Source organism: Pogoniulus pusillus, chromosome 25, assembly GCF_015220805.1.
Source record: "Pogoniulus pusillus isolate bPogPus1 chromosome 25, bPogPus1.pri, whole genome shotgun sequence".
Classification (NCBI taxonomy): Eukaryota; Metazoa; Chordata; class Aves; order Piciformes; family Lybiidae; genus Pogoniulus; species Pogoniulus pusillus.
Window position 1 is genome coordinate 16,907,218 of NC_087288.1, and position 16,569 is coordinate 16,923,786.

The window sequence follows — 16,569 nt, forward strand, 5'->3', positions numbered from 1 at the left end:
AGGTGACATACAGGATTTAGCAGAGGGCTCATGCAGAGGAGAGAAAAGCCTCTACAGAGGCTGTGTAGCATCTACAGAAGCTGCATCACCACTGCACCCATTTCATGTGCTCTGCTTAACCAAAACCACTCTCTCCATTTCTAGCTGGGTAACGAATATAAAGCTGAAGATGCCACAGAGCAGGCGTTCTGCTGCCATCTCAGCCTTCAGGTGGTGAAACAAGTGAGGAAGGCAAAAACCAGGCCAACTGCACACAATCAGATTAAGTCAAAAGAACCAAAACTGAACTTTATTATTGTTTTTTTTTTTAAGTATTCTACAATAATGGCTCAGAATACTACCAGAAGGTACAAGGACAAGGCAGTGCTCTGGGCTATGACTGTAGATTACTCATGTGTGTATATATATATATATATATGTATTTGTAAGAGCCCAAGAAAGGTTGAAGCATGGCAGTTCAACATTTCTTAAGCACACAGTTCATAGTTTTAACATTTTCTAGCTTTCTCATAGCTGGATTTATCAAATGCAATGTAGTCACAGAAGTCTTGCATAAATACAAAGATCAATACTTTACCTTCAATATTGTCTAGGATATAAATTCTGCTTTACCTTTAAAAAAAAAAAAATCTCCAGATCATTACCTGACCTGGAAGTCTTTCCTTTATCTTTCTCTTTAAGAGGTTTTAAATATATATCTATATATATTTATATATATTTGCTATCATACATATATGAATCCCATTGTTCCTGTTCTATTTTCTGCAGACATGGTCTGAAACAAAATCATGGAACCACAGATCTGTTGAGGCTGGAAGAGACCTTTGAGATCAGCAAGTCTTGCCTCAAGCTCACAATCCCACCACTGCTACTAAGCCATATCTGGAGGACAACCTTCTGTTAGCTTTCACAGGAGACCAACCATCACACTTGAGCAAGATGACCACAAATGGACAGGGAAGCTCCAGAAGCCTCAGTGCTCAGAGAGCCATGTGCTTCGTTTGACTCAATATTGGCACACCTAAGAAAGCTAAGAGGAAAAGAAGATAACATCAACAAAAGCAACCCCAGAACTGGACAAACTTTAGGCTCATTGCTTTCAAGAGAGTCTCACTGACCCAACCAGAACCAGCTGGTCCTGAAGAAATCAAGGCCACCTGTAGCAATCCAGAAGGACACCTCTATAAGTGATGTTGAGATGGGGAGGGGGGCACCCTGAACCTGCCACACAGCATCTGGGAGCTCTGGAAAAAGCCATCCTGAACCTGCCATGCAGCATCCAGGAGTTTGGGAGCAGGAGATGACATTTTCCTACTTATCACAGGAAAGAAGATCTTTCCTCTTTTTATTCCCCCTATGTGTGCATTTCAGTACTTGTATTTTTCTTTGCTTTTAACCCTCTAAGGATTCTTCATAAACTAGAGGTCCGTAGATCATCTGAAGCAGTCTTTCTAAGCAGCTTTACATACTTGGACATGCTTTTTTTTGTGAGGCAGCTAGGATCAAAATCCGATAGCAGTTCTTTACACATGACTTTCTGCGACGCAGATACACATTTCATTTCTTTAGAAGCCACTGTTCTTCTTCTACCTCTGCTCTCAGCAAATCCCCAGGATTCATTCATAAAACCGCTGCGGTGCCGAACGCTGTCGCTGTTGTCCTCGCCGCGGACTAAGTCTTCGCCCAGCCCGGTGATGGGGCGGCGAGGAAGATCGCTAAGTAGGAAAATACTCTCCCCGAAGCCACAGATAGTCTTTTCTATCTCTAAATCCTCATGATTTGTGTCACCCAAGAGTGCAGTGCGACAAAGAGCAGTCTCTGTGCGGGCTAAGGGGCTTCTTCCATCAAAGGAATCTCTAAGGGAGAAGAGAAAATAGCGTTGATTGTTGATTGTAACTTCCCCTTGCCTTTTGGCAGGGCATTGGTATCAGCCATTCTACAAACCCAGAAATGGGCACTGCACAGAGCTGAATGAGACATGCAGGATCACCACTGCCACACCCACTAATGCTCCAACACCTGTGTAAAAATTAACCTACTGAAACTACCCAGGTGTTCTAAAACAAGTTGGGTCCGCAACACCTAAATGCAAACATCCTTTCTGCTACACTGATCACTGAAACAGGGACTTCTACTAGCATTATCATCATTTCTTCCTCCTCTCTTTAGCTGTGCTGTGAAGTAGAAAGATCATCACAGTATCACAGTATCATCAGGGTCGGAAGAGACCTCACAGATCATCAAGTCCAACCCTTTACCACAGAGCTCAAGGCTAGACCATGGCACCAAGTGCCACGTCCAATCCTGCCTTGAACAGCTCCAGGGACGGCGACTCCACCACCCTCCTGGGCAGCCCATTCCAGTGTCCAATGACTCTCTCAGGGAAGAACTTTCTCCTCACCTCCAGCCTAAATCTCCCCTGGCATAGCTTGAGGCTGTGTCCTCTTGTTCTGGTGCTGGCCACCTGAGAGAAGAGAGCAACCTCCTCCTGGCTACAACCACCCCTCAGGTAGTTGTAGACAGCACTAAGGTCACCCCTGAGCCTCCTCCAGGCTAACCAATCCCAGCTCCCTCAGCCTCTCCTCGTAGGGCTGTGCTCAAGGCCTCTCATCAGCCTCATCACCCTTCTCTGGACACACTTCCATTTACACTGAATTTAGGGCACTGGGCTTCAGCTGTTTGCCTAGTAGCTCTCAGTTATGGGGGAGAGCATACATGCATACATGCCACAGCCTGAGCTCCCCTTATGCTGTGGCTCCCATGTCCGTGGCTTAATGCATACATGCCACAGCCTGAGCAGCTAGATGTACAGACAGACATGATGAGTTTGGTAGTAAAGCCTGCTCACTGTGGCTGAGTATGAAAACAGCATTTGCTTTCTGTTTCAAGGGGAAAATCCAGTTCTTTGCTGTGAAGGCTATGGCATGTGAAGGAATTGTGAGCATAGGAGTTGAGGAGCAGATGAACAAACCAACACAGGTAAGATGATAGGCAGCTTTGCTGCTGTCTGCAGCGGTGGACACACAGCTTGGTGACCATGGAGTAGCATGGTTTGAAGAATGCCCAAACTGAGACGTGGAGAAAGTACAAGCAAGTCCTCTGGGTTTGTTCTTGCTCTGATAGTGCAAACAAGCAATGGCTTCTGCTCAGGACTCATCTGTTGCACCTATGCAAGACTCACCATCTGCAATATCGATCTGTGGACTGGTGGACACAGCCTCCGTGGCAGTGCTGCAGGATATGTCAGTTCGATCTGAACCAGCAAGCGCTGCCACTTGGCCTGCTGGGGGTGAGTACAAACTCTGGAGCAGTTCAGAGGAGCCTGACCTACTGTCACAGGTCTCATATTCACTAGGCAGCATGTCTGCAATCCTGGGGCCAGGGTAAGCGGGAGGATTCTGATCTTCTGCCTGCAAAAGATGCCCCTGATCTGTGGCAGCTGAGTATCCAGGTGCCAAAGCATTCAAGCCGCTGCTTACAGCTTCATCGTAGGAAGGCAGCATGACAGGAACACCATCCACCACCACGAAGTCAGGGTCACCCATGGAGCCTTCCTGGTTGCCTCTACATCAAAGACAGATGAGTTACCACAGAGAGCAGGAGCATGTCAGAGCAATTAAGTAATCCTGGCACTTTCTCGTCATGCAAAATGAAGCTACAGGGCCATTAACAGTCACAGAAGTGCTTGCTTTGTGGTTTTGCAAAACCCTGTTCAGGCTGACAAGTGGCATCTGTTACAATCACAAGAGTTAAACCAGTCAGCACTGAATCAGAGAATTGTTTTGCTTGGAAAAGACCTCTAAGGTCATCAAATCCAACCACCAAGCTGGGACCACCGTGGCCATTAAACCACGTCCTGAAGTGCCGTGCCCACACGCTTCTTGAGCATCTGCATGAGCAGGGACTCCACCACCTCCCTGGACAGCCTATTCCGATGTCTGACCACTCTTTTTCCTAACATCCAACCTAAACCTTCTCCAGAACAATTTTAGGTCATTTCCTCTCATTGTCAAGTGATACTAGGGAGAAGAGACTGACCCTCACCTCACTACGAGCTGCTTTCAGGGAGTATGAAGAGCAATTGTGAGAGGGAAGGAAAAGAAGTACTTAGAAGAGGAGACAAGTGCCATTTGCTGTGCTGTGCACAGCATGTGTCATGGAGGTAAGATCACAGATGTAGTGTCTGACCCCCTGGAAAGGGATGTGCTAGACCACAGAAATGTTTACAGCCCATGTAAACAGGCACTGAGATGACTGCTACTGAATGACAGGACTTTGGCTGCCAGATTTGTAGCCTCCTTCAGGTCTGGCTTAAAAAAGATGAAGGTTTCCTTAACCAGTACTAAACTGGTTTATTTTTTAAGCTGAACATTTCTATTAATTCAGAAGCTCTGTTAAACCCTCGAGTAACTGTTTTCTAGCCAATTAAATCACAGTATAGTCCTGGCAGGACCCAGGCACCTCTGGGACATGAAAACACCTGAAAAGGAGAGGACAGAAAGCAATTTCCTAGATTCATAGAACCTCCTCCTGCCATGGGCAGGGTCATCTTCCACTACAACTGCTTGCTCAAGGCCTTGTCCATTGTGACCTTGAACACCTCCAGGGAGGGAGCATCCACAACCTCCCTGGGGAAGCTGTTCCAGTGTCTCACCACCCTCACTGTAAAGAATTTCTTCCTAATACCCAGTCTAAATCTCCCCTCTTCCAGCTTAAAGCTCTTCCCTCTCATCCTATTGCTACAAGCCCTTGTAAAATGCCTTTCAATAAGCCAGACAAGGACAGGCTGTAAAGCTATCCACAGTGAAACACACTACCCCAGAGATCTCCCTAGGTTTACATGCAAATGTGTATGTATATGGGTCTGCAGATTACTCCTCACACACTGTATATATGCACATGTATATGTATGCAAATCTACACATTCCTTATAGAATCTGAGCACTTTTACCTGCATGTGTCTATTTAACAAGTCCTTTTCTGGTGCATTGGAATGGGGGCAAGTTTAATGACACACAGGTTTTTCACCTCTCCTTTCTGTATGTGGTAGAACAAAGACACAAGAGTGACCCAGCACAGGAAAGGAGGGATCACACGTTCAAGGTCCATAGCAAACTTAGCAACTTGCAAACTATACACAAGTCTAAAGCTCAATATGGTACTGGCTTTGCCTACAACTCAGCATGCCTACCTTATTTGTTCAGTTGGAAGGTGATAATGATAGTAATAACAACACCCACTTACCTGACTTATGAGGAGTGCAGTGAAAATTAATGACAAATGCTCATGGCTCATATTAATGGAAATAAAGGAAGATCACAGTGTCAGAGGATGTTAGGGGTTGGAAGGGACCCAAGGAGATCATCCAGTCCAACCCCCCTGCCAGAGCAGGACAATCCTATCTAACACAGATCACACAGGAACACATCCAGACAGGCCTCCAAAGGCTCCAGAGAAGGAGACTCCACAGCCTCTCTGGGGAGCCTGTTCCAGTGCTCTGTGACCCTTACAGTAAAGAAGTTCCCCCTTGTGTTGAGGCAGAACCTCCTGTGCTGCAACTTACACCCATTGCTCCTTGTCCTATCCCAGAGAGCAGTGAGCAGAGCCTGTCCCCCTGCTCCTGGCAACCTTCAGATACTTAATTATCCTATCCCCTCTAAGTCTTCTCTTCTCCAGACTAAGCAGCCCCAGGGCCCTCAGCCTCTCCTCATCAGCCATGCCCTCCTGTCCCCTCATCATCCTCGTAGCCTTCCGCTGGATCCTCTCCAGCAGATCCCTGTCCCTCTTCAACTGAGGAGCCCAAAACTGAACACAGTATTCAAGATGAGGTCTCAGCAGGGCTGAGTAGAGGGGGAGAAGAACCTCCCTTGATCTGCTGGACACATCCTCCTAATACACCCCAGGATCCCATTGGCCTTCTTGGCCACAAGGGCACATTGCTGTGCCATGGGGAACTTGTTAGCCACCAGCACCCCCAGCTCCCTCTCCACAGGGCTGCTCTCCAGCAGTCACCTCCCAGCCTCTACTGCTGCAGTTTATTATTCCTCCCCAGATGCAGGACTCTGCAGTTGTCCTTGTTGAACCTCATCTGGTTCCTCTGTGCCCAGCTCTCAGTCTGCCCAGGTCTCTCTGGATGGCAGCACAGCCTGCAGCTGTCTTAGCCAAGCCTCCCAGCTTGGTGTCATCAGCAAACTTGCTGAGCAGACTCTGTCTGTCTGTCTGTGCCCTCATCAGTGTCATTGATGAAGATGTGGAACAGGACTGGCCCCAGCACTGATCCCTGGGGGACACCACTGGTCACAGCTCTCCAGCTGGACCTGGCCCCATTGATCACCACCCTCTGAACTCTCTCTTGCAAGCAGTTCCTAACCCACCTCACCGTCTGCTCTTCCATCCCACGCTTCTTCATCTTGCTCACTAAAATGTCATGGGAGATGGTGTCAAAGGCCTTGCTAAGGTCAAGGTAGACTACATCCACTGCTGTCCCTGAATCTACCCATTCAGTTACAGCATCATAGAATGCTATCAGGTTAGTTAAATGTGACTTCCCCTTGGTAAATCCATGCTGACTACTCCTGATAACCCTCTTCCCTTCCAGAAGATGTAGGAGATGTTCACAGATGGTGGTGAAAATAATACTCATACAGGGGAAGCAAACCTTTAATACAAATATGTCCATAGGAGGAACTGGGGAAAAAAAGTGAGAGCCTTTCTTTACCTTACTAAGTCTACAGTGTCAAGAAAATTCAGCTCCCCCAGCACCTGAAAATAGGCATTTAAAAATATTGTCAGCTATTTTCACATGCAGGAGCACCACTTCTCAGTAGCAGAGCTACAACTGTTCCCCAAGTCCATCTGGCAAACTCTGTTCTTTATCTCAGTTGCAGAAAGGGCTGCTGAGGAGTGCCCTTCCCTCACCGGCAGTTGTGAGGCTCCCACTCAGAGCAGAAGCTTATCTGCAAGGCTCGTGTGCTGCTCCATCTCCTCAGCAAGGAGTGATTAATGTGAAAACTGAATCAAAGCCCTTAATCTTCAAAAGAAAAGAGTACAAACCTTGGAAGGAAATGTGTCTTAAATTTGGTCTGGAACATCCTGGCTAAAATCACCAGCAGCAGTACTAATAAAACACTGGTAGCAGTGAATGCCACTATTTTCCACGTAGTCAGGAGGGTCTCCTGGGTGCTTGGCCAGGTCTGTTCTGTAACACAATAAGGCAATACAAGAGTTGTGCTTTATTATTGCTGTTGTTATTTTGGATTAATAGTTTAATACTCAGAAGTGCCAGTTAGGGCAAAGCATCTTTTATCAATCCATTGTAAAAACACATGATACCAATGCTGCATGCCAAAAGCAGGCTGAACACAAAGCTCTGCTGCAAGGGCTGCACCTTGGTTTTCCCCCTTCTTTTATATGTGCAACCATGACCTTAATCATAGAATCAGAGAATCAACCAGGTTGGAAGAGACCTCCAACATCATCCAGTCCAACCTAACACCCAGCCCTAGCCAGTCAACCAGACCATGGCACTAAGTGCCTCAGCCAGGCTTTTCTTGAACACCTCCAGGGATGGCAACTCGACCACCTCCCTTGGCAGCCCATTCCAATGCCAATCACGCTCTCTGCCAGGAACTTCCTCCTAACATCCAGCCTAGACCTCCTCTGGCACAGCTTGAGACTGTGTCCCCTTCTTCTGTTGCTGGTTGCCTGGCAGAAGAGACCAACCCCACCTGGCTACAGCCTCCCTTCAGGTAGTTGTAGACAGCAATGAGGTCACCCCTGAGCCTCCTCTCCTCTAGGTTGCACACCCCCAGCTCCCTCAGCCTCTCCTCATAGGCTTTGTGTTCCAGGCCCCTCACCAGCTTTGTTGCCCTTCTCTGGACACATTCCAGTACCTCAACATCTCTCTTGAATTGAGGAGCCCAGAACTGGACACAGCACTCAAGGTGTGGCCTGACCAGTGCTGAATACAGGGGCACAATAATAACCTCCCTCGTCCTGCTGGCCAACTTAGCTTCTATACATATAAAAATATCTAGAAGATGCAAAAATATAATTTGAAGAGCTAACAATTGAATCACAGAATCATAGAGTGCCAGGCTGGAAGCGACCTCAAAGGTCATCTGGTCCAACCTTGCTGGCCCAACACTCAAGTCTTAAAACTGTCCAATGCTGGGGACTTCACTACTTCCCTTGGGAGATTATTCCAATGTTTAACTGTTCTCGTGGTGAAACTGAAATGGCTTAGGATCATTTAGGATCTTGAAAGGGTACTAAAAGTAATAGCATCTTAAAATCAATATTCATCACTTAACAGGTGAAGTTCACCATTTGGTAGGACAAGAGAGGTTGTAGCCAGGTGGGGGTTGGTCTCTTCTCCCAGACAACCAGCAATAAAAGAAGGGGACACAGTCTCAAGTTGTACCAGGCTGGATGTTAGGAGGAAGTTGTTGGCAGAGAGAGTGATTGGCATTGGAATGGGCTGCCCAGGGAGGTGGTGGAGTCACCATCCCTGGAGGTGTTCAAGCAAAGCCTGACTGAGGCACTTAGTGCCATGGTCTGGTTGACTGGCTAGGGCTGGGTGCTAGGTTGGCCTGGATGATCTTGGAGGTCTCTTCCAACCTGGTTGATTCTATGATTCTAAGGGGCAATGGTTTCAAACTAGAGAAGAACAGATTTAGGTCAGATGTTAGGAACAGGTTTTCTACCCTGAGGATAGTGGAACACTGGAACAGGTTGCCCAGGGAGGTGTTTGTGGCCCCATCCCTGGGGATATTCCAAGTGAGGCTCTGTGCAACATGATCTAGTGAAGGATGCCCCTGCTTACTGCAGAGGGGGTTGGACTGGATGACTGTTGGAGATCCCTTCCAACCCAGCCCATTCTATGGCTGGATTTGGTCTAAAAACGAGGGGATGATAAAGAGGATCAGAGTAACGCATTGCTTCTCCCTTACCTGTTTTGACACAGTACACCTGGTAGGAGGGAAACCACTCTCCATACTGACAGGTGATGTACTTGTAGTCGTTGGTGAGGGTGTACCCAGGATCACAGTAAAACTCCACCACCGTCCCATGGTTGTAACGCTCGCAGGGCCGTGGGTGGCAGATGTAGTCTCCATGGCTCACCATTGGAGGTAGTGGACAAACTTGGGCAAAGAAACAAAGAGAAAAGGATGAAGACATTAATTCCAGCAACTCACCACTGACTAGCTTCACTGTCAAAATGCACAGGGCATACTTCAGACTCCCTTTCAGGCTTCCTGCAGTTTTGGGTTATACTCAGCTGTACTAGACCATGGATGCTGGCAAGTTGTTTTGGTTCTCATCAACACCAGCAAGTTCTGCTGTCACCTGCTTCTTTAAAGGCCTGAGAGACAGGATCTAGGGAGCTTTCTAACCTCTTGGGCCAGGGCAAGTCAAGAGGAAGACAAAATGGGAGTATAAGCTATAAGATGGTTATATGAGCATGAAGGGAGACAGTCAAAAGAGAACTTCTCTCCTTATGAAGCATCTCAAATTAAGTTGTAATATCCTATTTTTCGTTTGTTTGTTTCATTTGCATGACTAAATGGTCCTGTGCACTAATTACATTTCTAAATATTCACTTTAAAAACTAAATTGCCATTAACCATGCTGCTAGAAAGGCACAGCACACCACAGCACTTCACATTGCTTAAGCACTTACAGCACTGTAATATTATTAAGCTGAGCTCATAAACTGTTGGGGTTTGGGCAGAACTGAGCAGTCTGAAAGAAGGAGAGCAGGAAGGGTAATGTTAAGCCATACTGATAAGGAAGCACAGCTGCAGGGAAAGTAACCTTGAGAAGGCTGGCAGAGAAGCTGCAAAGTTAGCTGTAGTTGGCTGTGCAAAGGGGATTAGGGGGGGCTGGTCAGGCAGATCTGCCTCTAGGCATGTGGACAGCCCATAATCTGCTATGTAACCTATCAGATTTATACATGTTGCATTAGCTGGCTATATAAGCATCACTTTTAGCTGCAGTAAAGGGTATTTGACTTTATGCATCATACTGGTGTAAGACTGGTTGTACTGGTGCCACACGGAGTGGAGGACCACCCGTCAAAAAGCTCTGCCAGTGTTCTTTGTGTTATCTCTGAATGGCCCAACTCATCTCAGGGGGACCACTGGTGGAGTGAGGTCTTAAAAGCTGGCAGCTCATGGCTTGGACAGATTCTCTCTGTGCTGGATCAAGAACTGGCTGGATGGCAGAGCCCAGAGAGGGGTGGTGAATGGTGCCACATCCAGCTGGCAGCTGGCACCAGTAGTGTGCCCCAGGGGTCAGTGCTGGGCCCAGTCCTGTTCAGCATCTTTACTGATGATCTGGATGAGGGGATTGAGTCCAGCATCAGTAAGGTTGCAGGTGACACCAAGCTAGGAGCAGGTGCTGATCTGCTGGAAGGTAGAAGAGCCCTGCAGAGGGATGTGGCCAGGCTGGATGGGTGGGCAGAGGCCAATGGGATGAGATTGAACAAGGCCAAGTGCAGGGTCCTACACTGTGGCCACAGCAACCCCAAGCAGCACTACAGGCTGGGGACAGAGTGGCTGAGAGCAGCCAGGAGGAAAGGGACCTGGGGGTACTGGTAGATAGCAGCTGAAGATGAGCCAGCAGTGTGCCCAGGTGGCCAAGAGACCCAATGGCATCCTGGCCTGCATCAGGAACAGTGTGGCCAGCAGGACAAGGGAGGTTATTCTGCCCCTGTACTCAGCACTGCTCAGGCCACACCTTGAGTGCTGTGTCCAGTTCTGGGCCCCTCAATTCAAGAGAGATGTTGAGGTGCTGGAAGGTGTCCAGAGAAGGGCAACAAAGCTGGTGAGGGGCCTGGAACACAAAGCCTATGAGAAGAGGCTGAGGGAGCTGGGGGTGTGCAGCCTGCAGAAGAGGAGGCTCAGGGCAGAGCTCATTGCTGTCTACAACTACCTGAAGGGAGGCTGTAGCCAGGTGGGGTTGGTCTCTTCTCCCAGGCACCCAGCAACAGAACAAGGGGACACAGTCTCAAGTTGTGCCAGGGGAGGTCTAGGCTGCATGTTAGGAGGAAGTTGTTGGCAGAGAGAGTGATTGGCATTGGAATGGGCTGCCCAGGGAGGTGGTGGAGTCACCATCCCTGGAGGTGTTGAAGCAAAGCCTGGCTGAGGCACTTAGTGCCATGGTCTGGTTGATTGGCTAGGGCTGGGTGCTAGGTTGGCCTGGATGATCTTGGAGGTCTCTTCCAACCTGGTTGATTCTATGATTCTATGAAGACACAACAGAGGCTGAGCCTGTGCTGAGTGCAGTGGTGTACACAGGGTTAGGTAAATAAGAGAGAATTGCAACATAAACATGTGGAAACTAAAAGAAGTCCTCTCACAAGGCTGGGCAGATGAGCTCGGTGGAGAACCCAGGGTGCACTCTCTGGAAAGAGCAGTGAGGAAAGCAGCTCACAAGCAGCAATTTTATGGCAGAGGAGACCTTTCCACTGAGTAAGCATTAGTCAATCACTGTTTTCCTAAGTGCTTCTGACATGGAGGGAAAAGACACCTCCAGAAAGTAATGATGTTTCAAATAACTGCATAGTGACCCAAAAAAAGAGCTTCAATTGCTGGATGGCTTGTTTTATTTCCCTTCAGAGGCAGGAACTAACTGGCTCAGTGCCCCATCTGCAGGCTGTTGCCTTCACTTCATGCATCCTTCATGCAGGCCAGACCTCTTGCATTGATTTAAATCATGAAAATGCCATCTCTGGGAAGAAGAATCTTCACTGAAATTACAATTCAGCTGCTTCTCTCTGTGAATCTTGTTACATGAATAATGCATTTCATATATTGAAAAAGAAATACACAAGATATTAAATGAATCTTCAAGAGAGGCTGATTACAACGTGTGGTGATGTCTGTTCCCTGTCCCCTGGAGACAAGAGTTCTGTTTGCAATTTTCACTGGCAAGGCTTAAGAATAACTTGAAATCAGAGCAAGTCATTCACATCAAAATTCACATCCTTGATATTTTGATGTGATATTCACATCTGGGCCCACAAGAAAGAGGAATGCTTGCTGGGGTTTGAGCAGAGCTAACTGAACAGAAGCTGATGACACATGGGTGTGTTGGGTGCACCACTGGATGGATGAAGAACTGGCTTGATAGCTGCACCCAAAGAGTGGCTGTCAGTGGCTTCATGGCTAAGTGGAGGCCAGGGACAAGTGGAGTCCCTCAGGGATCAGTCCTGGGACCAGACTTGTTCAACATCTTTGTCAGTGCCATGGACAGAGGCATTAAGTGCAGCCTCAGCAAGTTTGCTGATCACACCAAGCTGTGTGGTGCAGCAGCCAGGCTGGAGGGCAGGGATCCATCCAGAGGGACCTGGACAGGCTGCAGAGGTGGGCACAAGCCAACCTCAGGAGGTTCAACAAACCAAGTGCAAGGTCCTGCATCTGGGTCGAGGCAATGCCAAGCACAAATCCAGGCTGCCAGTGTAAACAAATTAATCCTACTTCAGGAAGTTCTCACAGCTTGAAAAAAAAAGCCCTAGGTGTTGTCCTTAAATACAGCACCAAATCTTTCCTACCAGTGGCTTTCAGCATCTTCATTTCATAAGGCTTTTGAGACTCTAATGCACCAGTTACAACATGCAGTAGTATTTTCTGACAGCCAACGTTAAAAGACCACATGTATGTGTCCTGTCCTCATATTTGGAGCCTCTCAGAGGGGATAGATGTAACTGAGACAGTGTAGTGTCTGCTGGTGGTTCTGCAGCACATGATCCTGGGTGTCTGGGTCTGCCTTTCTAGAGCAATTGGCCACAAACTCTTACAGTCTGTGGGGAATTACAGGAACTTTACAGCTCAGCATTCTCAGCTGGAAGCTGAATCATTCATCATAAAGAAAGAACAGATGTGTTTATATGGTGAGCAAATCCCTTCCAGGATGCTTGAGGAGCCTGTTACTCAAGGAAGCTGAAGGGAGGAATTCTTGATTTGATGGACTTCCCTGGCTGCTTATAGGAGCTGCTGGAGCTAAAGGCTCTCCTCTGAGATCATCTGTGGGCATTCTGCTTTAACTGATTGTAATGAAAGATTAACACCTTCAGGAAAAGCTTAAAACCTGGAGAATCATAGAATCAACTAGGTGGGAAGAGACCTCCAAGATCATCCATTCCAACCTACCCCCAGCTCTATCCAGTCAACTAGACCATGGCACTAAGTGCCTCATCCAGGCTTTGCTTGAACACCTCCAGGAATGGTGACTATGAAGCCTTTTGTTACAAGCCCTGGCACACAGTGGCTTGGAGCAAAGGCAAAGGCAGGTCTGTCCCACAGTGTGCCCCCTCCAACACAGCCACTGCAGTCCAACAACTGCATCCCTTGGACTTGATGATCTATGAGGTCTCTTCCAACCTTGTTGATAGTGTGATACTGTGATACTGTGATACTGTGACTGCCCGGACACTGGAGGTATAAATGTGGTTCACCCAGTAAATGTTCCTACCAATTATGCTCAAGCAGCTTTTTAAGCTCTGCCCAGAGGATGCTGCAGTAATTCTGCACTGTTGACACAGGAACTCTAGGAGGGAGAAATGATTCTTTGGCATGAGCATATTCACAATTAATGTGATGGCCCAGAATAAAGTTGGCAGGTCACTTTTTAAAAGCCACTGGCAGAAAGATAACAGTGGAGTTACAGATTATTTGTAGTGCTCAAAATGTTCTTTTCAGTCAATCAGTTCAATGGCAAGCCAGTTTAGACTTTGGTTAAAGTAGGTGGGAAGTAATTTAGTCAGGTTTTGTGCATGAGCCAAAAAGTAAAAGCAGAAATGTCTTGTAATACAGGGCACCTAAAAATGGGGTAGAAGTAAGCAAGAAGCTTACTTTCCATCTTTGACTGTTTTCATAGTGTATTTTTTTGCTCTAGCTACTAGTCTGCCTTTCATGTAGGACATGAGTTGCTGACCACCTGAAGGGTGGTTCTAGCCAGGAGGAGGTTGCTTTCTTCTCTCAGGTGGCCAGCACCAGAACAAGAGGACACAGCCTCAGGCTGCACCAGGGGAAATTTAGGCTGGAGGTGAGGAGAAAGTTCTTCCCTGAGAGAGTCATTGGACACTGGAATGGGCTGCCCGGGGAGGTGGTGGAGTCGCCGTCCCTGGAGCTGTTCAAGGCAGGGTTGGACGTGGCACTTGGTGCCATGGTCTAGCCTTGAGCTCTGTGGTAAAGGGTTGGACTTGATGATCTGTGAGGTCTCTTCCAACCTTGGTGATACTGTGTGTGTGTGACTTAGGTGGGTTAGAATGACTGAGTGGAAGCCCAACCATTTTCTGTTTGACACAGGGATGGACAGAGGTAGGGATATCTGCACCTGATCAAAAATGATGTTTCTTCCAACATCATGAATGTCTGTTCATTATGCAAAAGATGGGGAAAGATTGAAATGAGACTTCATGGTGAGAAAAATACAGATAAAAAATGCTACTGTGTTGTACAAGATAGTGATCAGAGAGGTGGACACACTGTCTGGCTTGAGCACAAGCTGGAAGAGAACAAGAGCTTCTCATACCCTCACTTGTCATTCTTGTACATATCAGGACACTAATTAACACCAGAAATCTGGACGCTTGTCTTCTGGTAACTGCATTGCAACCATGACTGCCAGTCCTGCATCTGGGCTGAGGCAATGCCAAGCACAAATGCAGGCTGGGCAGTGGCTGGCTGGAGAGCAGCCCTGAGGAGAGGGACTTGGGAGTGCTGGTGGACCAGAAGCTCAACAGGAGCCAGCAGTGTGCACTTGCAGCCCAGAAAGCCAAGCAGAGTTTGGGCTCCATCAGGAGAAGTGTGGCCAGCAGGGCCAGGGAGGTGATTCTCCCCCTCTGCTGTGCTCTGCTGAGACCCCACCTGGAGTACTGTGTCCAGTTCTGGGGACCCTACTACAAGACGTATGTTGAGATGCTGGAGTGTGCCCAGAGAAGGGCCACAGGGATGCTCAGAGGGCTGCAGCAGCTCTGCTGTGAGCACAGACTGAAAGAGTTGGGGCTGTGCAGGCTGGAGAAGAGGAGGCTCCCAGGTGACCTTCTTGTGGCCTTCCAGGATCGGAAGGGAGCCCACAAAAAGCTGGGGAGGGACTTTTTAGGCTCTCAGGGAGTGACAGGAGTAGGGGGAATGGAGCAAAGCTGGAGATGGGTAGGCTCAAGCTGGACGTGATGAGGAAGTTCCTCATCATGAGAGTGGTGAGAGGCTGGAATGGGCTGCCCAGGGAGGTGGTTGAGGCCCCATGGCTGGAGGTGTTCAAGGCCAGGCTGGCTGAGGCTGTGTGCAGCCTGCTCTAGGGTAGGGTGTCCCTGGGCATGTCAGGGGGATTGGAACTGGCTGATCCTTGTGGTCGCTTCCAACCCTGACTGATTCTATGATTCAATGCTAAATGTGAGCCATGATTTGCTCCATGAGATGGCAGCAGTATACACTCCAGCAGATCTGACTCTATCCATCTAGGGTAGCCTGATGCTAGCTCTAAATCTTTACTGGCTGACTTCTGGGGCCTCAGTAAGGATCCTTTTCTATGTGTTGCCTTCATACCAACACATGTTTGGGCACAGAGATCTCAAAGGAAGAAGAGGAGGCATAGGAAATTACTTTTACACTTTAAATATATATATACATCCATTCTATACTTAGCTTTCAATTTATTGTAATGTTAAAGGGGAAAAAAAGTATTTTAATGTCAAAATTGAAGACTGAAAATTGCCTTTAGGTTGTCCAAGTACTGTAAGTAGGATGGAAAAAAAACCTGTTGGACTCAACCACTGACATCCACCTTGAAGAAGGCATTAAGAAGTTGGTAAAAGGAAGGAAGTAGCAAACCAGTTTGCTTTACAGTAGGTCCTGTTAAAACAGATGTTTTAACAGCTGCTTAGTGAGAATTTCATTCTAATGACATCCTTCAAAAACCTGAGCAGAGCAGGAAGCATTACTAGAGGAACTTTGCATTTCTCCTGACTATCAGCTTAAGGATACTTTCCTACAATGAACAGTGCTGCTAGTGTGAAGAAAGACTTAGTGCATATTATATCTGCACTGGAAAGTCTTTGAGGCCATTGAGTTTGTCTTTTGAAAGTGAAGACTTGCTTTGAGGAACTCTTCTGATTACACATTCCCACAGCAAAACAAGAGCACCCATAATAATAATACCAGAATAAAGAGTTTAGTGCAAGCAACTCTTTGAGCAATGATATATAAAGTAATTCCTATTAAGCCTGACAGTAGACATAACTTAATGAATCATAGAATCAAACAGGTTGGAAGAGACCTCCAAGATCATCCAGGCCAACCTAGCACCCAGCCCTAGCCAGTCAACCAGACCATGGCACTAAGTGCCTCATCCAGGCTCTGCTTGAACACCTCCAGGGATGGTGACTCCACCACCTCCCTGGGCAGCCCATTCCAATGCCAATCACTCTCTCTGCCAACAACTTCCTCCTAACATCCAGCCTATACTTCCCCAGGAAGTGTGACTGATCACACCTCACTGAAAAGTTAAGAGCTAACCCAAGTGCCTCATTCAGGCTTTTCCTGCTTACTTTTAGCTCTGAAATTG

General features: G+C 47.5%; 1 protein-coding gene across 2 annotated transcripts in view; it reads right to left on the minus strand.

The window, feature by feature from the left end:
- Nucleotides 1-262: 262 nt before the first annotated feature.
- The window catches only part of SUSD4 (sushi domain containing 4), a 127,309-nt gene continuing 111,002 nt past the window's right edge, over nucleotides 263-16,569 (minus strand). The window contains exons 6-9 of one of the 2 annotated variants that reach the window (XM_064164569.1): nucleotides 8,952-9,143; nucleotides 7,054-7,198; nucleotides 3,182-3,564; nucleotides 263-1,854 (exon numbers count right to left, since the gene is read on the minus strand). In XM_064164569.1, coding sequence (XP_064020639.1) covers nucleotides 1,412-1,854; nucleotides 3,182-3,564; nucleotides 7,054-7,198; nucleotides 8,952-9,143 — 1,163 coding nt within the window. In that variant the 3' untranslated portion in view covers nucleotides 263-1,411. Of the gene's footprint in view, nucleotides 1,857-3,181; nucleotides 3,565-7,053; nucleotides 7,199-8,951; nucleotides 9,144-16,569 lie in introns of both variants that reach the window. The other variant, XM_064164570.1, reaches the window with a different exon arrangement.